The sequence below is a fragment of the Motacilla alba genome, chromosome Z, assembly GCF_015832195.1.
Source record: "Motacilla alba alba isolate MOTALB_02 chromosome Z, Motacilla_alba_V1.0_pri, whole genome shotgun sequence".
Classification (NCBI taxonomy): Eukaryota; Metazoa; Chordata; class Aves; order Passeriformes; family Motacillidae; genus Motacilla; species Motacilla alba.
Window position 1 is genome coordinate 33,525,631 of NC_052046.1, and position 25,061 is coordinate 33,550,691.

The window sequence follows — 25,061 nt, forward strand, 5'->3', positions numbered from 1 at the left end:
CTTCAATGCATACAGTGTCCTCTGGGTGACTTATTCTTGCTCAGTTCTGTTATGTTCCTGTATCTTTCTGCCTGTGTTGTGCAGATTTTTGAGATGATTGGCTCATAGTTGGAGTGAAAAATGTAATGATTTGCCTTATTAAAGGCTCTTTTAGGTCATATTGCAAAGTAGTTTACTAAGGTAACATGAAATTAAATTCAAACAGCTGTAGCCTTACTGACAGTGGAATTGAAGCAGTCCTGCCTATCTCTCGTGCTCCTTTATATGAGTCTTTGTTAGTTTCATTTTCTTCATCTTAGTGAGGAGCTCCTAGAGCTGCTTTCGGCAGTAGTAGATTTGAGTGAAACTCAGGGCATTTGTGGTTCGGGAGAAGCATGACTGATCCTGATTTTTGGATTTATGCTATATACGCTTTGGTTCACTTAGGCTTTCAGTGGTTGTAACTCTTTCCAGAAACAAGAACTTCATGTTCCTCCAATCTAAACTTTGTCATACAGCAGACACTTCATAGAATTTGTGTATTTGGTGAATGTGTATGTCTGAGTTTGAAGTCAGTTTGAAAAATAAACTGCAGTAAGCTTTGTTCTTTGTTACCAGATAATAGTGCATTGACCCCAGCAGAGGGTGATTTTGGCTCCTTTAAGGAGGAAGTCAGCTTGGATTAGTACAGCACATACATAATACTTACAATATTACTCATGTAGGAAGGACATTTAGATACCTACTATCATATTTTCCAATTCAAATGAAGATGTGTATGTATTTAAGTTTGATCTCTTTTTTTGAATGTGCTGTCCAAGAAGATAGATATCATTGAACAGGTGCTCCTGGAAAGAAGTGTGAAGGAGAGTGTCATATGAATGCCCCACAGATGCTACAGTTGGCCAGTATGTTTGATATGTGTGTAAACATCATACATTTTTTCATTTGTTTTTTAGGAAAAGAGAACAGGAGTTCTTGCAAGTGCCTCTGCAGACTGTGACCTGTTCTTTACAGCAGTCAGGAATGCTAAGCTGTACTGTGTTTGCTTCCCATCCAGAAAGGGCCATATACCTGTCGTGCTATTTCTTGATGTACCCTACTTCTGTTTGAGTAAACTGAAGGTTTCTGTTTCTCATTAACCGCTCTTAACTCAATCTTGAGCATGGATCTGAGGTTCTTTTTAGAAAAGTTCTTTTTAAGCCTAGGTTATGGAGCATAAATGGAGCATTATTAGGGCTGCAGGTAAGGTTGACTACAATAATAATTGAGTGGTGTTGCTGTATATGGATTAGTGCAGGCTATAGTTGTGGTTAGTTATATAGTTAGGCACAGGGAACTCCATGAGAACATGACCCCACCAGTGATCCCTTCCAACTGTAACCATTCTGTGCTTCCTTTGGAACCAAACTCATTTGGTGCTCAAGTTGAGTAAAGTTTTTTTTACCCTTACATTTTTATGACTGCTCCTGTCTTAGTTAACAAATACTTCTGATGCACTTTTCCACTCTGGGTATTTCACAAGAAGCAATGAAATGACCTTCACAGTAAGATACATGGCGAGGTGTTTGGGATAATACTATATCCCCATTCTTAGTAAATATGTAACGATGACAACTCAGAATATTCTGTGACTCTGTAAAACCCAATAACTAGTAACCCAGGATGTTTGGTTCGGGATGCCTGCCTCACCATCTCAAGGTTTGTCGAAGTACAATTCCTACCTATTTCTGCCACTGAATGTTAAGTGCTTTTGTCATGCCTAGTGATACAAAACTAAGCTTAAGACACCTAGGTGAAGCTCCATTGACTTAACATCTCAGGAATAAAGTCCAGTCTCCCATGATTCCTTCAGTTATATTGACTAAAATTTAGGTAGTTAGATTCCTGCAACCTCACATAACTTTTATTTTGTTACGAGCTTACAGGGTTTTTTTAGCAGTGGTTCCTATTTTAGTGAAATTTGAAAATGGAGAAAACTTGGCCTGATGTCGGCAAAGGGCATGGAAAATGCCTTGAGTGCAGCAAACTTCTGAGGTGCTGTACTTAGTTACAATAGGAACCACAAAACAAACCTCAATAGGCTAGGCTTTTAGCTCTGGTTATAAATAGATGAGACATAACTGCTATAATAAGAAGAGAGCTTGGAAGAGTGAGTGAAATAATATTATGGTAGTGATTTTCCTTCCTTTTCCTTTCATCTGGCTTTATCTCTGACCATCAGGCAACAGCTGGTAATAATCTTGAGTTACAGACTACTCTTAGTCTCTATAGCTGATTAATTGTTTACAGATGTTTTCTGCAAACTTTTATATTATTTGTCCAGAATTATATTTTTGTGCTTGCTACCTTGCAAAGCAGTTGCTGCTATTTAGTAGCTAGTAGACCTCTCCATGGTGTCAAGTCAACTCTTTAATGGGTCAATTAGCACTGTCAGCAGCTCTGATCAGGTAGACACTTGTCTACAGCTAACCATCTTCCTTTTTGTATTCTGTGAGGTGGATAATGGAGAGGCCTCTGGAATGGCTCCACTTGTCGTGCAAGAAAGCTGACAGGAACTGTGAGACAGAATATTGTGTTCCACTTGGTTCAAAGTCCAAACAAATATTTCCAGAGAACCACAGCTTTCACGGTGGTTTGAACAATTTAAATAGAAATTTCATGGTAAACTAATAGGAATCAAGATTAATCTAATTTTTATTAATTTTTTTTTGGCAGTAAATGTTTTCGTGTCCTAAAAGTCAGACATCATCTATACTCTTAGGTCTAGAAGACAGCCTTAGTTTTCCCCTTTTCTGGTGAGTGTCCTTTGAGATACAAGTGAATCAGACCTTCATATTCACTCTGAATATAAGGAGCTAAACTAAGAGCATAAATACCCCGAAGGAGCACAGATAGGGTTAGACCGACTGAATTGGTATTGGAAAAGTGCTTAGTGCCTTCCCTTAAGGCTCTGAAGGAGATGTGGGGGAGATTAGTAAATGGCATCCACAGAGTTGCTTTGCTTCATCCACTCACTTTGAGTTCATTGTAGAGGTTAGTTCCACTGATAGATATGAAAGGAAAATTACAAGAGCACAGGAATGCCAAAATAAAACTCGAGAAAATACTGTTACTGGAATAAAAATAACTACTGTTTTTTAAAGATATATTGGAACCTTAGGAATTAACAAATGTGTGTCTGGCACTAGTATAATTTCAGGTCTTTCTTGTGATTTCAGGTAGTAAGCTCAACAAATGGAGAACTGAACACAGATGACCCAACTGCAGGCCGTTCAAATGCACCCATCACAGCTCCTGCAGAAGTAGAAGTAACGGATGAAACAAAGTATGTCCTTATTTATATATTCTTTGGATCTTTTGTGCTCAGCTGCTTCAATATTTTTATATAGTTTTTCAGAAAATATTGTCTGAACTGAATAGCCATTGGTGAAGAGCAAAACTACAGTGCTGTACTTAATTTTGTCTTTAAGTTTCTAAAATAGTAGAGTTCCTGTAGCTTGTGGTTTTTTAGCCTAAGCCTGAATGACATGTCTTGCTATGCTGGCTAGAGAAGTGCATGCATTTTTGATGTTTCAGCTAATTTTGAAATATTTATTTTAAGATAGTGTTCTGACTACCAAAAGCCATGCGTGGAGGATGTAAAATTCTTCCTCTCTATTGTATTCTGATTCTCTTTTTTCCTTTACTCTCTTTCTGTATAGCTGCCAGAAAGTGTTGAACATGTGGTGAGTTATACAGCGCAGGCAGGCAGAAATAGCCCCAGGAGCTTTGTTCTTTTTATTGGGTTTAAAATGAATTTCAGAAAACTTAAAAATAAAATGTCTATTTAGAAATGACAAAATGCGTTTTAATTCTGTGAAACAATTAACTGTTTTTACAACAAGCCACCTTCAGGAGCTGTTCTGCCTGCTTCAAAGCCTTCTTGCTTTTAAGTTGTTTAGTTTGTGATGTACTTTACGTCAACCTTTTTAATGGGTACTAGAATATTTTTCCTTATTTTCTGTTATGTTTGAAAGAGGAAAGCATTCTTTTCAAATATTGTAGTATTCAGCCAGTATATTAACATCTGGAAAATAACTTGCATGAATTAGTAATAATTGCTAGCAAGTGTTTGAACTTTTCCAGTTATCTCTGTAAACAAACTATTTACCAAAGTATTAGTCTGTGACAACTTTCTAACTAATCACAACTTTCTAACTAATCACTAAAACATGACTTCGGAGTTCCTTAATTCTTAATTACATCCAGTATCATGAAAAGGAAAAATACTAAGATCTGTTACCATGGGATGGACAACTATTATTTATGTATTTGAGTTGTAAACTTAAACTTTAAAAATAGTACAGAAGAATATTCTTGGTAGCTAAAGGTGGTGTGGATTCCGACATGTTTCGTTTTATAATTGTGCTTGAAATAGGATTTTACAAGGATATGGATCTAGTTTATCATAAAATAAAGGCACGCAGGTATGAAGGATACATTAGTAGCAGAGCAGTTCACTAGCAGCAATTTTTCTAGGACCCATTTTCTAGGACACATTCCTGACTTTAGAGAAAAGGGAAATTTCACTAAGTGAAATTTTTTTTTGAAACAATTGTTCTGCAAGTTCTGCTTCTGGTAGGTAAGCTTTATTTGCATGTGTAATTAATAATTTTGAATGGAGGTGTCTGTAGGGCCACATCTTTGCATTGGCTTTCTGTGAGCACTGAGAAGAACTAAATTCTTTGCTGCCATCTTTGTGGAGTATGGTATTATTTTACTGTCAAAAATATATCAGTTCTCTGATATACATATATTTGAAACAAGAAAAAATCCAAAGGATCAAGGATATTGATAGGCTGCCCATAGCTAAATTCCCTGTCCCCTCTCTTCAAATAAGCACAGTGATAATCTTCCTTATACTCAGCTCATGTACAAACAGAAAAAGATTAAATTTCTTGTACTTTGAGTAGTGATTAGCACAATTAAACCCATTTTTAGTTTCCTATTTTACTTAGTTATCTGCAGAAAATTAAGAGAATTCTCAGGAGCCAAGATGCTCTGCTTCTTGAGAAGTGTAGTGCACTTTTTCTGATATGAAGACATAATGGACAAATATGCTATCCCTGACCTTTTTAGCCTACTCTTAATTGGTTTGGTTACAGACAAAATTACTAGTCTCAGTTTCCTACTCTTTATACTGATTTTCTTGTTTCTGAGTATGTAACACTCAAATTAGTGTTTCAGCACTGTCTGTTTAAGCTGAAGTTTCCTCAGTGACTAGAGTTTTTCTGGGGTAGTTTTTTATATTATGAAGTTGTTTTAAATTTTAGCAGTTAATTGACATACGTACACACCCAATCATCCTCACCCCCCTCCAGCTTTGCTATCAAACATCAAGGCGCAGGTACACATATTTTTTCAGAAAGAGCACTTTAGAAGATTTTAATTTTACATTTTAACATCATAATTGCATGCCTAATACCAGAAGGGGTTGTGACGCATTCAAACATTTGTTTAGCTTTTACACTGTGGAACAGGTTAAGGGAATGGTATTACTATTATCCTTTGTGTCTGTGACATGGATATTTTTTGTTCTAAGGAGATTGTTTTCTCAAAAGACTCTAACTTTATGCCTCTTTAATAATCTTTTTTCCTCCTGAAAGTATGAACAAAGCTAACCTCTCTTGCTCATATCTTCTGTTTGTAATGTTTCCTCGTACTCTAAAAAGACAAACTTGAATCTTATTTAGAAATGCTTAATTCTTTGTTTTAGATGTTTTTTTTAGTTTTAGAAACTTAACATGACTATATCTTCATTTAAAAGATTTTTAAAAGGGCCCCTCACGTGGGATTGTTCCCATTATGTATGATTTTGACTGTGAACACAAGTGTAGTTTAGGTGAATATTAGAGCTTCTGCTACCATTTCAGTGAAATCCTGTAAATCAGAAAGGATAAGTTTGGGTTTTTTTAATTCTGTAAGGATTTTATTGTTTTGGGACATTTAACCAACATTTAACCAGACATTTCATTGTTCAAGAATTATTTATCTACTTACATGCAGTATTGTATATATTCTAAATCTTATGCCATTTCATTTTCATGGTGGGTGTGCAGCTAGCATGACTTAACAGTGAGTGTTGTGTTTTGGGAATTTTGGTGGGTTTCGTTTTTTGTTTGTGAGTGTTGGGGGTGGAGGGTGTTGTTGTTTTGGGTTTTTAGAAAAGTTACTTTCTGCCCTATTTCAGTTGTTACTTACTGAAGTTGTAAAGCAAGGAGAAAACTAATCTGATCACTGTGCTGCCCTGACACTTGGGGATCTACAGATCTATAATCTACAGATGCTCTTTCATTTATCACTGAGTAATTAACCTGTCTTTCCTGTTTGCTAGCCATCAGAACAGCTGCTTCTATGAAGCATGTGTGATTTGGATAACCAAAAGGCTCTTCTGTGGGAAGGCAGAGAGGGGCAGACAGGAAGTGATTATATGATCTGTCCTTTTTGCATCTTGCATCTTTTTTGCCACTTTAAACACTTGTTACTAATGCTGCAGTAAAGTGCCTGCTGCATGCTTTTTGGCAAATATAAAAACACAGCTGTCTAAACACAAATGACAAATTAAGTTGCTTTAGAATTTTAGCCCAAGGCACTGTTCAACTGGAAGGAAGGGTATTTTAACAAGAAAAAAGGTATGATAATGTCTTAGGAAGGACAAAACCTGTTCAAAACCATAAGGCTGAGATTGCTACCTCAGATAATACCTCAAAGGACACTTTAGATTGTACAGGAAAAGTGAGTATTTTTTGCACTTTATAGATTTCTGCTATACTGCCATCCTAGAAATGTTACATAAACTTCAGGTGAAGGTTAGCAGTCATTAAATATTTTATTTTTAAAAAATCCTTTCCTAGAAGTAGAAATTTTTAAAACTTACCTCTTCTGTATTTTGCATGCATATTGAATAGTATAATAAATTTGTGGTTTAATAATCTTAATAATGCACCTATCTATAGCTTTAATATAGCTCTAAGCAATGTAATGTCTGTATTATGTATAAGTGACAATAACACCCTCTAGCGACAGTATGCTTAAGAACAAGCCTACATTCTGTTACGAATTATACTCATTGAGAGATTATGCACTATGAATCTCTGACTCAGGGTTATGTTTCTTTCAGAAAATTTATTGTCAGGCAATACAGTCTGTTCTATCATAATCCCATTCAAAGGTGCATATATTTTAAAATTACATTAATTTGGCCTTGGAAGCCAATTTGAAGTCTAGCACTTCTAGATTTAAAAATCAGAGTGCTTCAGTGTACCTCAGATTTCCAAAACAGTCCTATGGTTTACAATTCATCATGGAATTTGCATTCCTTTAGTCCTTTTTAGATATGTTATATATTATTAAGGTATTTATTTTTCCACACCAAATAAAAGTTTTCAGCATTTAGTGGTTTCTTCTTGAATTGAAATACACTTGAATAGTTTTTATGGTTAAAAAAAAAACAAACAAAAGAACTGTTAATAGAAATTATATGCATTACATTAGTGTTATGCGAACTCCAAAAGACCAGAAGAATAAAAAAGCAGTGCCTTATGTTGCTTAAAAAAAGAACTCTTGAATTTCCCATTGCATGGTGCCCATTTTCTCTGTTTGACAGAGAAGTAGCAGAAGAAATAAAAAACAGTATGAGATTAGCAGCAAAGATGAGATAAAATTTTCTAATAAGAAAAGCAAGAAAACCTAAAGTGTCCTTGAATTGCAAAGAGGATCCAAGTAGTCCTAAACGTTTAAGAAGTCTGATCTGCTTGGGTTGTGATCCATATAAGTAAAGTTTATTTAAAGAGTGAAGAGTTAAAATTCTAGATAGCTGTTCTGGAATATAAATTAACTGTTTGCTGTACTTCCATCTTCCTACAGTTACTTATGTAACCTGGGTTCTGTATATGCTAATGTTATAAATCAAGACAGAATTTTTCTTTTGGCTTTCCCTGAGGCATGCTAATCTTGAACAAGTATAAAAGTGATTCACTATCACAGTTGAGGGTAGGAGTTCCTCATCTACAGGATCATAGGATAATTCTCCTTCATATTAAGGGAGGAGAACTGCTTTGCTTTGATACATGGCATATACATATATAAAATGCTTGGGGTGAGAAAGGAATTAAACTACACTGGGATTCATACATCTACAAGTAAACTCAAAGCTTAAGTGATAGTGAATATTAGTGGTTATAGGCAGATGCTAAAAAATTGATTAGTAGTTATGGGGGAATTTCAGTTACAGTCAGGGCCTCCTACCCTTCAAAATGAATTATATTTCTTCTTTAAGAAGTCCTTCAAATTTAGTACATACAGTATGATACTTCTGCTAGCTGTAAAAATACTTATCTATGTAGTTTCCCCTACTGAATTTTAATTTTGGGCTTCCTCTTCATCAATAACCAATGTTTTTTTCTACTGAAAGTTATGTAACTCTCAGAGCAGTTCTGGTCTGCCTCTGCCCACTGCTACTTTTTCAATGACTGAGCGACAGGGTGCCTTGGATATTTTGAAAAGGTAACTTCTGTCTCCCCTTACTTTGGATGTTGTTCTCACCCCCTGTAGAACCTTATTTTTAGACCCTTATTCTCCCTGATTTTTAAATGCTTTCCCCATTTCCCATATGCCAAACTAAATCATCTGGATTCCTTTTGAATTTTAGTGATATAAAATGCTTGGTGGACTTAAGGATTTACCGATCAAGGCTATTGATGTAGTACATTTATATTTTCACTACTGCTGTACTTCATAGTTTAAGACGCATCAGTGTATAGCACTGCAAGTGAGAATTGAATAACCAAACCACAGAACTCCATGGGACAAGCTCTATTAGAGTAGACAGCTTGCACGTTCAGTTTTGTTCACACACATTGTGAACACTTTAGTGTGAAGCTTTATTTTTAAAGGGGGTGTTCAGGACCTGGGAGTTGCTTAAATAAGCCTAACAGTACAATTTAAATGATTTTTGTGTGTCTGTGTGTTATTTGTTGCTTTCCTCTTTAGTTTATTTTCAAAAGTACTTTCTGGACTTCTGCAGTCCTTCTGTATATTACCTATATCTAACTCCCTCCAATTCTTTTTTCATTTTGTAGTGTTTTTTCAGGTACTTTCAGATTATCTCTATTTGCTAAGTGAAATTCATAGTGTTTGTCAGCTAGTTTCATTCATGTAGTATTCAAAAAAGCGGAAGAGAGAATATCAGTATTCTTTATATTTAAGCTGTGTTTTTTCACCATAGTAATTATTATCACAGCAGTAGGTCAGAACATTAATTATGTTGTTCATTAGAATTTTCTTCTAAAATATCTTGTGGAATAGCCTTGGAGAAAGTTTTTCTAAGTTCTGGTTGACAAAGGAAGCTCAGATTATTTTCTTGTTTTTAGGAACAATAGTGTCTTAAGTGCACAGTTTAGGTGACATAGTCATAAGCACAAGCTTCCATTTGGCATATTGCCAGTTAATATGAAAGAGTACTCAGGTAACGGAATATTCTTTATTCTTACAAATGCATTTTAAAGTCAGCCTATAATACCTGGGCTTTTGATACTCTCATCAATACTCCGAGCTTAATAGCTACTTGCATTATAGCTTTAGTTTGATACTTTTTACCAAAAAAGGTGAAATGTGTCAAAAATATCTCTACTCCAGTTTCTTCTTCTTATAAATCAATTTGCTGCAATAGAGCTTAATGAGTTCCTTGTGGTGCTGGATATACCTGAGCTACGTACTTCAAATGAGACATACAGTAAATAGTTTAGTTTTGTGGTTTCTTTTATATCATATGTAATTCATGTCACACTTGCAGGTGCTGCTGCTTATTCAAGCGGAGGAAAAGGAAAACCATCCAGCGCAACAAATGACTAGAACCAAACAGAACACGGGAAAATGCATATTTGTTCAACTGTTGTCTTGTGATCTTAAAAAGCCAACAACAAAGCCCAAAGCAAAAACCTCCATAATAAACACATTTTCCAAGGACTCCCTGAGAAACAATATCATGCCTCTGTGCTTTGATTTGGTTCTTCTGCATCCATCTTCTGTTTCTTTAATTCATCTGTTCTGAAAGCTTTAACATATTGTCAAATAGGAGTGCTTCTTTGACCATCAACATATGGACCAATGAAATGATAGAAAATGAACAGAAATCTTGAGCAAAACTGAACTTGAGAAGTATTTCTTCTTTCCTAGGAAGTAGTAGCAGTGTCTTAGATGAAGACGGATGTCATAAATGGGTTATTTGAGTTTGTAGCAGTGTATCTAAAGCAGTTTTCTTAAATGAAGAAGAAAAATACAGGTACACAACCATAATGGAAAATAATAAAATCTTAAGATTTATTTTATGACATTTGCATTGTTTTTCTTCTTTTGCCTCAGTAGTTAGTCAAATTGTTACTCCAGTCAGGTTGCCACTGTCTAGAGATACTGGGAATGCTGGTTTAACTGTTGACAGTTGTCACAATGTTGGTGCAACTAATAGAAAGTATTTCCAATACCCTTTTGATTTGAAAACCTGCTTTTATTTTGCCTACAATGAATATTGCAGTACAGTAGAAATTATAAGAATGTTTGTGCAAAAATACAAATGTTTGTATAATTTAAGTTGTACATCTGGTAATGCTGACAAGATCAAATTACCTTCAAAAGAGCTCTACAGAGCAAATACCGAATCTGGTTAAAGCAGAATAAGTATGAAAACCTGTATGTTCACTAAGGTAGTTCATGATTGACAGCATCTTTAACTTGAAAATATGGACGTGCCATGTAAAGTTAGAGGTGTACTATTTTGCTCTTTAATTTAGAAAATAAATGCAATGGAGGTGAGTTAGACTTCTGCCTTCACTGCATACTAGCCTAGAGCATCCCAAATTTCCTGCCTTCTTTTTTCCTTGAATTTTCTTGTCTTGCAGTGTGAGGTCACTAGTATCATAGGATAGCAAGGATGTGTCAGATGCTTCTCTGCAGATGGATGAAGTGCTTGCAATATGAACAAACGAACAGTTCTGTAGGCAAGACAGCCCATTTTGTATTTTCTTCTTCAGAAAATATATGCTTCTTTTAAAGCCATAGTGACGGAGTTTTGATTTTTGTCATGTTTAACTGCCAGTTATTGAAGAAGGGTTGTGGAAGATGGAAGTGACTAGACAGATTTATTGACCAAAACAGATTATCTCTGTTCCTTTAGAATTCTTCTAGAGCTAAGTAACGTCTTTTTTTCTGTCCACAAATGTCTTTTGGCATATTTATTTATTTTTCATCTGTTTTGTGGTAGCATTTAAAATGTATATAAAAGCAAAGGTGCACCTTTGAATTAATCATTGCATTTACAAGGATTTTAATTTTGTTTTGTAATTTATTTTTCATTAAGAGCCAAAATTGTATTTTATTGTTTGGATTATGTGCTCATGTGTATACTTTGATCTTTGTCATTATTACTGTTCATGCTCTTAATTTTTTTTTTAGAAAACCTGAACTTGGCCTACAAAAACACACTATGTAACAGGTCATAGGTTTCCACTCCACCAGAGTGTGTTACTGATTATTTCAGGCTCATAAAGTTATTTCTTAGTTTTTGTTTGAGCTGAGTAGTAGGTCACTTGACCATTCTCTTACGAAAACACATCCTTCTTTGCAGTACTTGACCAAGTCTGACCGAATCTGTTGCTTGTACATGTGGTATTGTGTATTTCTCACACACCTGATCGTTTTATTCTTGGAGGTTTTTAATCTCTACAGTGTTTGTATGATCTAAATGCCATAACAAGACAGTGTGAATATTATGGACTTACAGTGGTTGAATATATAAAAGTTGTTTATTTGCTGAAATGCTTAGCAAGGCACTAGCTTTTCAGCAATTTAAGTGCTTGATTTTAATGTGGAAGAAGGTTTTCTTATAGTAAAGCAGTCGGCACTAATGTAGGTATGCCAATATGATTTGCATTTATATACTTTTTCTTCCTGTCTACAGTACTGAAGTAAACAATGGCTGGATGTCTAAAACTGAAAAATATCCCTGTTTAAATGTAAGAAAAAAAATAAAGATAGTTTTTTAAAATTTGCCTTATTCCCCCCCTTTCCTACAGTCTTAGATGAAATAATGTTTTAGGATGTGCTGAGCAATAATCTCTTTGGATGAGAATGACTTTGAAAGCATGATTCTCATAATGCTGTCTTGACTTACAGTTGTGTTTGCTTACTTAACAGATGTTACTGGTACATGCCTCAATAGAGCTGATAACAGCAACAGGAGTGAGGAGACCTCAATACACACATTTGAAATCTACTCATGAATTAAAGTTTATGCTCTCTGTGCCACCTTAAAAAAGAGCTGAAGATGTCTAGGAAAAGCATGAAAAGGACATGTTTTGGGTTAGAAGAGGCCCTTAAATAAAATCTAGTCCAAACACAAAACACTGATGTAAATGTGGAAATGTTTCACTGGATCAGGTTGCTCAAAGCCCCATCCAGCCTGACTTTTAGTGTTTCTAAGGATATCCGTAACTTCTTTGGGCAACTTGCTCCTGTTGCTTGTCTGACCACCTCTGTGGAAAAAAAGGTCTTCCTTACATCCTGTCTAAATCTACCCTCTTTCAGTTTAATCTGTAATTTCTTGTTCCGTCACAGGCCTTGGTAAAAGTCTCCATGTTTTATGTTGCAAGTTTTGAAAGTTCACAATTGGGTATTGCCGGAATCATCTTTTTTCCATGCTGAAAAACCCCTGTACTCAGCCTTTCCTTATAGTAGGGGTGTTCTCATCCTCTGTTGATTTTTGTTGCTTTCTCTGGACCTTCCCTAACAGGTTGCAAGTGTTTCTCCTGCTGGGGACCCCAGAGCTGGACATAGCACTGCAGTGGGATCTCACCAGAGCAGAGCAGAGGGGCAGAATCCCCTCCCTCACCCTACTGCCCACACTGCTTTGGATGCAGTCCAGGACACGGTTGGCTTTCTAGCTGACTGCACATTGCTATGTCATGTCTAATTTTTCATTCATCAGTATCCCCAAGTCCTTCTCTAGTCTCAAACCCTTCATCTACCAGTCTGTACTTAGAGTGGTGGTTGCCCTGGGCCAATTGCAGGATGTTGAACTTGTCCTTGGTTGTTCTTCAGAAAGTTTGCCTGGGTGCACTCCAAAAGCTTGTCAAAGTCCTAAACTACATAGAAGGTTGCTTTTGATAAAGGTCCATTCCTAGGTCTATTGTTTGCAACTAAAGATAGTCTGATGTGTGGAGATTGGTGGCTGTCTTGGTCACAGTTGATAATGAAGATGTTAAGTTTAAGATACTTGGCACTATGAAAAAAAAAAAAAAAGTCAGCAGAGCTGCGACCCAGGATTATATGAGACCAGGCTTTTGGCTTTCAAGGGTGTTTGGGTCCAGGCACCCCAGTGGACTTGTGTACAGAGAAAGGCTGCTGAGTGATGTGGTGGTTGGAGGTTGTCTTGGGCACAGAGATCACAAAATGATAGAGCTTTTGGTTCTCAGAGAAATGAGGAGGCAGATCAGCAGAACTGCCATCTTGGACTTCTGGAAGACAGGCTGTGGCCTTTCAGCTTTATATCAGAGTAGGCTTTGTATAGTATGGAATATTCATTTGGTCATTTTGGGTCAGTTGTCTTGTTCATGTCCCCTCCCTGGGTTTGCCCAGCTCCAGCCTGCTGGTGGTGGGGGTGCAGAATCTTGGGGAGACAGTGCTGATGCTGGGCCAGGGCTGCTCAGAGGTAGCCAAAGCGCCACTCTGTCACCAGTCACTAACATGGCCCAGCAAGGTGTGGGGTCTGCCATGGGGAAAAGCACCCATCCCAGTCAGACCCAATACAAATAAACATGATAGTCATCTACAAGAGGGCTGGAAGGAAGATCCAGGGAACCAACAGGCCTGCCAGCCTGACCTCAGTGTTGGGGAAGGTCATGGAGCAAATAGTTTTGATTGCAATCACATGCCAATCACATACAGGATGAGCAGGGGATTGGGCCTAGTCAACACAGGTTTACAAAAGACACGTCCTGCTAAGCCCTTATGGTCTCCTTTTTTGAGAAGGTGATCTTAGTGGATGAAGGAAAGACTAGATGTTGTCTGCCTGGGCTTTAGTGAAGCCTTTGACACGATTTCCCCCAGAATTCTGCTGGAGAAACTGGCTGCTCCTGGCTTGGAATGGTGCACTCCTCACTGGGTAAAAAAACTGGCTGTGTGAGGAGAGAGGAGGTGAATGGGGTTACATTCAGCTGACATCTGGTCTTATCTGTGATCTGGACCAGGGCATTGAGTATAGCCTCAGTAAGTTTACAGACAACACTACATTGGGCAACAATGTAGATCTGCTGGAGGGTAGGAAGATCATGCAGACTGGACCTAGGCAGGCTGGATCAGTGCGCTGAAATTAGTTGAATGAAAACCTCAAGGCTGAGTGCTGAGTCCTGCCATTACAATAATCTCGGGCAGAACTACATGCTGGGGAGACAGGGGCTGGAAAGGTGCTCAACAGAAAAGGACCTGAAGGTGCTGGCTGAAGATGGCATCCTGGCCTGTATCAAAAATGGTGGGGCCAGTAGGAGCAAGCATAATCCCAGCAGGATAGTCCCCTTATACAGGGTGCTGGTGAGGCCACGCCTCAAGTCCTGTGTCCATTTCTGGGCCTCAGTTCAGAAAAGACATTGAAGTGCTGGAGGCAGTCCAGAGAAGGGCAGCAGAGCTGAGAAAGGGTCTGGAGCCCAAGTCTTGTGTAGAGTGGCTGAGGCACCTGGGGGTGTTTAACCTGGAAAACAAGGGTCAGGGGGGACTTTGAGGGTGTAGCTAGGTGGGAGTCAATGTCTTCTCTGAAGAAACAAGTGACAGGACAAGAGGAAATGGCCTAATATGGTACCAGGAGAGATTTAGATTGGATATTGGGGAAAGATTTCTTCTTCAAATGGTTTCTCAAACATTGGAACAGGCTGCCCAGGGAAATGGTGGAGTCACCATCCCTGGAGGTATTTAAAACATGTAGATGTGGTACTTTGGTACCTGGTTTAATGGTGGGCTTGGCGGTGCTGAGAGTGGTTGGGTTCGATGATCCTAAATGGCTTTTGCAACGGAATTCTGTATTAATGCTAGGAATGTACTATTATACCATATTTCAAATGCAGAAAGTGCTGGCATTGACTGGCCATTGCTTGGACATGAAGAGCCATAGATGTCCAGTTGCCTTTCTGTGGTTCAGTTTGAGACAGCATAGCTGCGAAATATTTGTTTGGTTTTTGAGGCAGTTGTCTGTGGGTGACTGTGTAAATCCCCACTTGGTTTGACCAGTTGACAGTTGGGGCATGGGTTTCTAAATGAGTCCTAAATTCATCACACATTAATTCACTATTTTCTATATTGTTCATTTCTTGCATTGGCTAGCGAATTTGTTGTGGTGCACCTAAACAAAATAGTAAGAATTCATCATTGCTTCAGAGATCTAAATTTTGAGACTTCAATAGTAGTCCCTTTTTTTTTGGTTTTGTGGATACATAGGTTCTGAACTTGGGTATCCACTGCAATTTGAATTAATTTTTCAGGGGTAAATCCATTTGTTTCATCAGCTGAGAGTGTATACTGTCTGCATTCTGCCATATAGGGTTGTCCTGAGGATCCCTGCTAGGATTTTGTTTTCCACATTAATGCCCTCTTTCTATGAACAAGAGGGACTGAAGACAAAGTTCTTTAGAGCTCCCAATAACTAGGTAAGTAGTAAGTATACATAAATTATGCCAATTTGATTGATAAACCTCCCTGCATGGACTAAAATCACAGCTGGATGTAACAATCTAAATTTTCTGAGGAAAAGCTAAATTTGAACAGTTTCTTACATCGAGGAAAAATGAATACATTTCTATATTTATTTTCTTAAATGAAGAAATTGTATTCTATAGTCTGGTTGTGCTGTGCCGTTTTATTAAATAGTTACATAAATCTGCCTTTTCTGGAAAAGACAAGGTAAACGTTTGTAGTCTTAGGAATACCCACATATTGCAGGTGAAATGAGCCCTCTGCATCAATGACCAGTACAGAGAATTTCAGTATCTCTTAATTCTGCCACCCTGATAAGCATCAGTTTTGTGTAGTGCATTATTAAAAAGGTTCCTGGTACGATGAACCGGAAACTTATCAGCTCTGCCATGTTCTTGATTGCTTGGAGCATCAGAATTGTCTTCCACCTGCAGTTTCTTTGCAGGAAGCTCAATGGGCTCCGTGTCCATTTTGGAAGGCTGGTTTACTTCAGAAGTGAGCCCAGATGCTATAAATGCACTTGGCGGGTCCGTATGAATTGGACTATGTGGCAATACACTGAAAGTGAGCAAATGAGGGAGGGCACTGTTTGAAGCTCTCTGTGCTGTTGATACCTTCTCTTCACTGAGGAGACCTTGGCACTGTGCATGGCCTGGCATGCTCTGATACATGAGGTGAGTGGAAACACTGGTGTCAATTTGTGCATTAAATGTTAGTAAAGCTTAATTTGTTACTTAAGTGGTTTTATTGTTGGGATTTTTGTTTGCTTGTCTTTTTATTTTTGCTATAAAATAAATGTAAATGAAAGTTCTGCTGATTGCTCCCCACACCACAGTGGATATTCTTGCTCACTCTTGGGGTTTGTGCACCCCATGTTGGAGCCCAGGGCTGAGAAAACTGTAGGATGGTATAATTGGCTTGTCCTCTGCAGAAAACCACATTTACAAGGCTGGTTTTCAACACCTGGCTCAGTACAAATGGTGTCCACAGCTCTTGGTCAATGTTTCTAACAGTAGTGTTCTTTTTGGCTAGGTTTTGGTAGGAAGCGTGTTTCCACCTTTCAGCTGTAGTTGAACTCATGCCCCCAGTTTGGTTTGATTTGATAAAACTTTGCATTAACTTGGAAAGCTCTCAAATTAGATCCAAGGTCTGTGATTCAGCCATAAAATGACAAGACAACTGGAAAGAGGTTTTTTTTTTTTTGGGTGGTTTATTTCCAGATGTCTGGCAGTCTCCTGGTCTGCTGGCTGGGTGCCTTCTGGGGCTTAGTCCAGTCTAACGTATGCTATAGTCCCAGCCTTTTGCTTGCACTGTCAGGGAGGGACATTTGGGAGTTGTGGCCTGAGCATAGCCAGAGCAGACAATTTTACCAGAGTGGACAACAATGTAAAACTCTGAGTGCCCAAAGGAATGTAGGGCAGCCCCAGGGACCTGCAGAGCTGCTGTGTGTGACTTCAGCGGGGTGTGAGGACCTAAAGACCACAGTTGCCCATCTGAAAACAGTCAAGGCCACAGAAGGAACTTGCTGTAAGATTGATCACCCAAGCAGGAACTTAAGATAAGCACAGACAAGAGAAATTTATAACAGGAAGATGCTAATTCCTAGCCTGATGGAAGTGAGATTTAGGTTGAGTAACCAGGTGAGGTTAACTCAACCTAGTTAACACATCCAGACAAATCTCACTCTGGCAAACTGTGGGAAAGGAAGCAACTGCTCATACGCATGTACAGGAACACCAGCAACCAACCTGTGGATACCTGGAGCTTGAACTGTGTGAAGGTGGTTCCCCAGAAGAATGACTCCAGGATGACCCCCACTGAGAGGCCCAGGGTGAGGAAGCACCAGTGGGACCCTGCTGGAACCATGGGTGGTGACCATTTTCTGCTTGATCTCTTAAAAAAATTACAGTAAAAAAACCCTTATTACTGACTTTGGCATATGGTCTCATTAGCACCTTAATTAGGACAGAAGCAGCTCCCACTGTTTGGATCATAACGGCATGAAGCTATCGTGTGCAAGGTGTCCAGCTGTTTTTGGGAAGGTGTGCTACGACTTGGTGAAGGAGCAGAGGCAGCAGAAGCAGCCTGCTGGAGGTCAGGCTGGGTCTGGCTGCACTGTGGGAGTAAAAGGGAGGGGGCATGAGGCTTGTTGGCAGCAGCTGCCCCTCGCAGCTCTTCTGGGCTTCTCTGGGGGCAGTTTTCCTTCAAAGCCAAGCTTACAAAAATTCAGCTGTTGGTCTCTGGCAGATGACTGTTTTCTTGCACCTCTCGAGCAGGTGGGGATCATCTCTCTTGAAATTAGGGTTGTAGGAGAAGAGTAACTAAAATCTGCAAAAGCAGTACAAGCTAGTTGCCAGCCTTTGGAGACACCAGGATAGCAAAACTGAGCCTTATGCTGGTGAAAGACCAATCTGTGTCTTAAAGAGGTTTAATGGGCATTTGAAACCTAAAGCTTAGGCTGACCAAAAGGTTGTGCTGGGTTTCTGTTAAGTAGTGAACACTCTTAGGAAGAAAGGGAAGAGAGGAAGAATTTAATCTCTAAACATTTCCTGTCCTCCTCCTTCTCCTCTCCTTCAATGCCAAGGCTTACCTTACTGTAAGATGAATTTCTTGTGCCAGAATCATTCTGAGTCAGTTTGTGTGCAGGGGAAATTATGCAGATTGCCATTTAGCTGGGCTTTGCAGATAACCCTGCAGTACTGTTCAGCAACCATGACTTGCTATAGGAGATATTGAAGAAGTTTTGGGAAAACATTTCTGCTCTGGTCTGTCTTTCATGATTGCCTGGAACTTACATTAATCCTTTGTAGATGCTAAACATCTAAAGGTGTTCTGTTTGCTCTGTGGTCTTATCCTTAAGGACAGGAGAAGTTGAACCTGTTGATGTATCTGGAGCAGCAACAGATGACAATTCTGCTCTCCTCACCACCAAGCAGGCTGCAGCCCTGCTGTTGCTCAAAGTAACAGTGGCTGTGCAAATCTACCCAGAATTTTGAAGTATCCAGGGAATTAGGCTTAGAAGGTTGACATATTTCAAAAGAATTAACTTTTTAAAAGTAAATGGGACATTTTTTTCCTGAAAACTATGAGGAGACTGTGTCCTTCTGATGGAAATTATCTCCGCCTGCTGAAAGTTCAGCTGAGGCTGAAATCCAAACAGTATCACATTGGCTCTGTTTGGGCCATATTGTGAAGTTTCAGTAGCAGGGGGCTGTGGGGTAGTTTCTGTGTGAAGCTGCCAGAAGCTTCCCCCCATGTCCAACAGAGCCAATGCCAGCTGGCTTCAGGACAGACCCACTGCTAGCCGAGGCTGGGCCAGTCAGCCCAGCCTGTCAGTGACAGCAGTAGCACCTCTGAGACAACAAATTGAACAGGGGAAAGAAGGTTTTGTACGGGAGCAATTGCAGCCAGGGAAGAACAGAGTGAGAATATGAGGTAGAGACAGCTCTGCAGACACCAAGGTCAGAGGAGAAGGAAGGAGAGGAGCTGCTCCAGGTGCCAGAACAGAGATTCCTTCCCCTGCAGCCCCTGGTGTACACCATGGTGAGACAGATGTTCCTCTGCAGTCCGTGGAAATCCATGGTGGAGCAGAGATCCACCTGCAGCATGGGGAGAATCCCACACTGGAGGTGGTGGGTGCCCAAATGAGGCTTTGACTCTGTGGAAACCTGTGCTGGAGTAGGACCTGTGGCCCACTGAAGAGAGGAGCCCGTGCTGTAGCACGTTTTCTGGCAGGATCCGTGACCCTGTGAAGGACCCACAGTGGTGCAGTTCATGAAGAACTGCAGCCTGTGGAAGGGCTCATGTTGGAGAAGTTCATGGAAGACTGTCTCCCTTGGAAGGGATTCCTGGAATGGATCAGGGGAATCAGTCCTCCCCCTTTGGAGGAAGAGTGGAAGAGACGTGTAATGAATTGACCACAGGCCCTGTTCCCAGTCCCTCTGCACTGCAGGATGAAGGAGGAAGAGAATTTGGCAGTGAAGCTGAGCCTAGGAAGATGGGGAGGATGGGGGTTTAAAGTACATTTTTAACCACTTGTACAGACACAAAACTCATATTGTAGCTGAGTTAGTTTTTGAATGGTGTTTCTTTTTTTTTATTTTTTAAACAGATTTCCAGCTATGGGTGCTAAAATACTGTAATTTCAGTTGTGCTGCCATGTTGCCACTTAAAGTGAACATTTGAAAGTTTTTATTATATGTGCTTTGGAATGGAAATAATTATTTTCAAATAAAATATGCTTTATTGAGAGATATAATGAGGAATTGAATAAGTGCTTCAGAAAATGCTCCATTTTGCAGCAAAAAATTTTAGCTTAAAAAAAACCCCTTAAGCAAGCAACATGCACACAAAACCCCCAACCCAACAACTACTGATCTTGTGTTAAACATGTTAAACTGTTGTAAATGTAGACAACCAAATAATGTTCAATAGATGTCTCATATAACCAGTCTACAAAAATGGTACATTTTTATTTAAGAACTGTCCTATAAATATTTTTATTTACAATTGTTGATATTATTGTTTCAAATTATGCATTAGAACATTTTTATATGATAGAGCATTGGAAACATACTGACAGAGCACAAATGATATCTGCATGTTACAAAATACAGAAAGGAAAAACAACCAGTGTTTTTAACCAGAAAAATGCACTCAAATTTTCAGAAGCTGTCTTTCCGTGACAGCAATAACTATTGTTCTGAGCCTTCAATATCTTTGGGAGTGTAATGTACAAGTGTGTAATGCAGAAATAAGCAGAATAGCTATGGTTGGTGTGTACTGATGACAGGCTACGAACTGAGGTACTAGTGTGCAGATAGAACTGAATTGAAAATCGACCACATCTTTCATCATGGAACTAGAGCTGTGCAGTTATTCTTATTGATCTGGTTTAATATGAACATGAAGCTCAACACCTTATGGATCTCTTTGGGATCCTTTTTTTTGCATTCCCCAAAAATATAAGGTACTGCTAATGGGATAAGAATATATGAATGAAACTCAGGCACAGGCAGGCCTAAGCCCTAGTGGTTTGGTCTAGTTTGTTTGTTTTTAATTGTATAGCTCAGTAAGTTTTGAATCTGTGTTTTTTTTTTTTATTTTTCGCCTCTTTGGATAATATACATAAACTATTTTCTTGACTTAAAAGAGAGAAAAGGGAGTTAGGGAAAAAAAGAAATTTGCAGAAATGCTCTACTATAGATGATTATAACAAGGAATTTAAAACGTGTACCCCAATTGAAAAACATGAAAAATTACATTTCCTTTCATGTGAAGCTTGGTGTTACCTTCATTGTTGGAAATAGCAGGAAGTATTATGTCTGCAGTGAATATACTACACTTTCAGTAGTTGTGAAGCAGAAAGCTTAGCATGAATAAATACAGATATAAATTGTCAGGTCACATTTCAGTGAGAGTTGATGTTAAGCAGTAATATAAATGTAAGAGCTCACAATGAAATGAAATTTATAATATAAAGATCAAACCTGCCTATGACACCATTTTAAGGAAATCTGTTGTATTGAAAAGATTACAATTTTGTTTCATAAGACAGTAACATAGTATGACAAAACTAGTGCATTTCTGCTGGATAAATGTGATATAAATTAGGATCTGATTCCATGAGGATGATCTTACCATACAAGAAAAAATGAACTTTTTAAAAAATATGGATGCTGCTCTTAGGTCAAAACAAAATAAAAAATAAATAGTCATTTGTCACACTTTTTAACTTTAGTGTACTCATGAGCTGAACTTTGTAGTTGCTGAAGTGCTTTAGTGATTTAAATTCAGACATTCCCTTTTAGCAAAGGTAAAATGTTCTTGTGTGGACAGCTGACACCATGCCTGTTTGCACCTTTCCTTCAGCAAGCACAGTGATGTCAGAGCAGTGTGGCAGTGAGACATCATGGCCTGTGAATGAAGATGCAGAGCTGAAGGTTGAAAATCAGTTTGCATGGAAACTCAGCAGATCGCTTCTGGTCCATGTGTCATGTGGAGATGACAACAAACTGGATCAACAGCTGTGAAGCTTTTAATGAATTATACTTAAACTAAGATTGCTTATCAGAAACCACAAGTAGTCTTAGCATAGGCAAGTGTTTGCAAGGACGTTTGTAATGAAATTTTGTGATTTTTTTCAAATGTACTGTTTCCAAATATGCTCAATTCATATTAAGAGTGAATACGGGTAAGGTTTTGAAAGTCACACTGGAAGAACAGCCATGTTGCAGCAGACTGAATCTGTATTGAGCACAATAGTCTGCCACTGTCAGTGTTCACCATCAGATACCTAAGAAAGTGAGTGAGAAAAGGAAAGATTATGCTAACATTTCTCCCAGTAATCAATGCTCTCAGCATTACATAGTTGAGGAATGTTCTCAGTCATAAGCAGTTTTTATCAGTTAAATAACCTCACTGAATTTTATTTTTTCTTTGATTAAGCTGCCTGATTGCTTTGTGAATTGGCATGTACCTCTTTTAGACACTAGATGAATGTACAGTCTTGCTGTTAATCTTTCTCAAACAGAGCTTATCCAAAACCTTTTGTTTGTTGGAGTTTTTTATTTGTTTGGGGTTTTTTTAATGTTGGGGGGGGGGTATTTTTTGTTGTCTGGTGCTGATATTATTAGAATTTTTTGAAACTTATCTTAGACTGTCACTGAATAGCTTTAGCTGGTCATAGTCAAAGGACCTGATTTCACATGTCCACTCTATTGGTGTGGCATGGCAGTGGTAAGGAAATTCAGAAAAAGGTACAATATTAGTTAAATTGGCAGGTTTTGACTGTAGTCTTGATTGCCCTGACATATTAACTTTTCCTGATATATAGTTCTGAATACTTTTTAAATCTTATTTTATGTTCTAGGCTTTGTGGCTTTTTGTTGTTGTTGGTTTGTTTTTTTGGTTTATGTGTGTGTTTTGGTGGTGGTTGTTGGTAGATTTAATTGCTGTTCAGAATGTCGCAATATTTCACAACATCAAGGAAAATAATCTGAAATGGATGGTTGTTATCCTTTTCATGCTTGGAATGCTTGTTTTGACACCTGGCATATTTTTTCTGAAATAGTTTCTAATATTTTGTTTCTGCTTATGCCATGGATAGATTTGTCTCAAATTGTCATGTTTTGGAATTTTCAAAATTCAGTGAAGGTCTTGATTTCTGAGCAGCTAATAAATGAGAAAATGTAGTCTGTTCAGTTGCTTTCTAATTATATGCATCTCTGTTTAAAAGTCCTCAAGGCAGAAATTAAAAATGTCAGTGTGACATCAGTTGTGATCTCTGAACACATTAAAGAAAAAATATTAATGCTGCAACATATGCACCACATTTGTAGAGAGTTTGATCTTCTTTGTAATGCTCACTCACTGTTTAGCCACAGGCTTTCAAAAGTGAACTTTTATTCTGGATTTTTTTTTTTTCTTTTTTCCAATGTGTATTCTTGATTTAAGTCTTGAGAAAGCTTTTAAAATACATTTTTTATCATCTAATGAATGTGCCCTCTATTTCCTTTTAAACAGCAATGTAAATTCTCACGGTAGCTAGAGAAAGTGCAATTAACTACCTTATGCAGTTGTGTTTGTAGTTAATTTTAACTTTATTTTGTTTATTTTTTGATGCTGTCTTCCCTTGGGCTTCCACTTCTATTTCTGTACTCATTTTAGCCTGCATATTCATTGACACTTGTCTTGTCTTTACTTGCGGTGTAAAGTACCTTGCTGCAGCATAAATATTTCAGAGGAAACACTATCTTCTGACACTATATGTACAAAATCTCAGTAATAACAGACAGAATAAAGGTTTTTGCCCACTGCATTAATATAATAACTTATTGTTTATAAACTGTTTACAACAACATTAGGCACATGAAAGCAAAATTCTGCAATCATAATAGCTGGCTTCACTTAACACAGTCTGCTAACAAAGAGCAACTGGCTACTTCAAGTTTCTGGTTATAAAACTCTAGAGAGCATCTAGTAATAATGTAGCTTCATAAATGTTGTATTGGCTGCTTGCTTATTGTATGTTTGCCATTGACTATATATGATCCTTCTGTGGATAATATTTGTAGCAATCTGGCTGGTGAGGGGTAAAATTTGCAGGTCTATGCAAAATACTTGATTTAGAGCCTCCTGTCTTGAAGAGGAATATACACTTCATTGCAAGCTGTCCACACAGAAGTGATGCACAGAGGAAAGCATTGCTGGGCTGACTTGGATAATCTCACTATTTCACAGACAAACCAAGTAAATAAAACAGCTTGTTCCTCCAATAACTTCTGCGGTAGAAAACCGGATGCTTTCTATCACATATTTCCATATTTCTCATTAGGAAAAAGCTATAAGAATGTTTTTTTTAACATTCTTCAGCCCAAAAACAGTTATTTAAGTTTCTGTAAGGAAAGCCGTATCACCTGTTTCGGACATATTCAGGGTTGTCTTTTTTTTAAAGTAAACTGGGCTTCTATAGTTCTCTGACACCTGAAACTTGTGGAGTTAAAATAATACCTTAAATTATGTGCCTGAAGAAGTACAGTGCTGCTTTGCTTTTTTTTTTTTTTTTAGTTTTTCAGATTAAAATTAAAGCTGAGGAAGCTAGGAAGCTTAGGAATGTGTGAGGAAGCTTGATTTATAAAGTGACAAGAGGCTTCTTGCTGGGCAGGAGGGTGCAACGTACTTGTAGGTGTTTGTTTTGAGTGACTCAGACGATAGACGTAGGCTTTGGTCCAAGACTCACTGAAGGAATCAGTAACTCTTTCTGGTCTTTCTTTTCCTTGAGGTGAGGCTTTTGTGTTTTAAATTGTCGTGGGGTGTCTGCTGCTCTGTTACACCTCTGGCTGCAGTAGCTGGGTCGAGCTCCGGGAGCCCAGCAGAGCTGAGGGAGCTTGGGCAGCGCTACCTTCAGGCTTGAAGAGCTGCTGGGACGCTCGGCCCCGCAGGACAAAGGTGGAGCCGAGCACAGGAATCCTTTACGGCGGACATCCACCTGGAGGAATCCTCGGTGGCTGTCCTGCCCCGCTGGCTATGCCACTGGATGGCAGCATTGGCTACGCCTTTGCACCGGCGGCACCGCGCCGAGCTCCGGTTCAGCCTCGTTAAACATCAGCCGGGTAAAAGATTGATAGCAATGCAAATGTATTTATAACCACTAGAGATAGTCACCTTCCACCCCAATTAGCCTTTGAATTGATTTAGTGAGAAAAACATCTATTATGGAATAAAAGTCTTAGTGATTAGTGTTGCATTATTTCACTACATTTGAAATAGCTGTAGGTAAGAGGGTCTTCCAGGCACAAATAAGCTTT

The 25,061-nt window shown here is 38.5% G+C and overlaps 1 protein-coding gene across 17 annotated transcripts in view; it reads left to right on the forward strand.

Moving 5' to 3' along the window:
• The window catches only part of CSNK1G3 (casein kinase 1 gamma 3), an 87,596-nt gene that overhangs the window by 62,095 nt on the left and 440 nt on the right, over positions 1–25,061 (forward strand). For 4 of the 17 annotated variants that reach the window (XM_038123439.1, XM_038123443.1, XM_038123447.1 and 1 more), the window contains 2 exons: positions 3,201–3,307; positions 9,815–10,352. In XM_038123439.1, the coding sequence (XP_037979367.1) occupies positions 3,201–3,307; positions 9,815–9,869 (162 nt within the window). In that variant the 3' untranslated portion in view covers positions 9,870–10,352. Of the gene's footprint in view, positions 1–3,200; positions 3,308–3,683; positions 3,708–8,434; positions 8,527–9,814; positions 10,355–25,061 lie in introns of those variants that run through there. The other 13 variants (XM_038123450.1, XM_038123448.1, XM_038123441.1 and 10 more) reach the window with 7 other exon arrangements.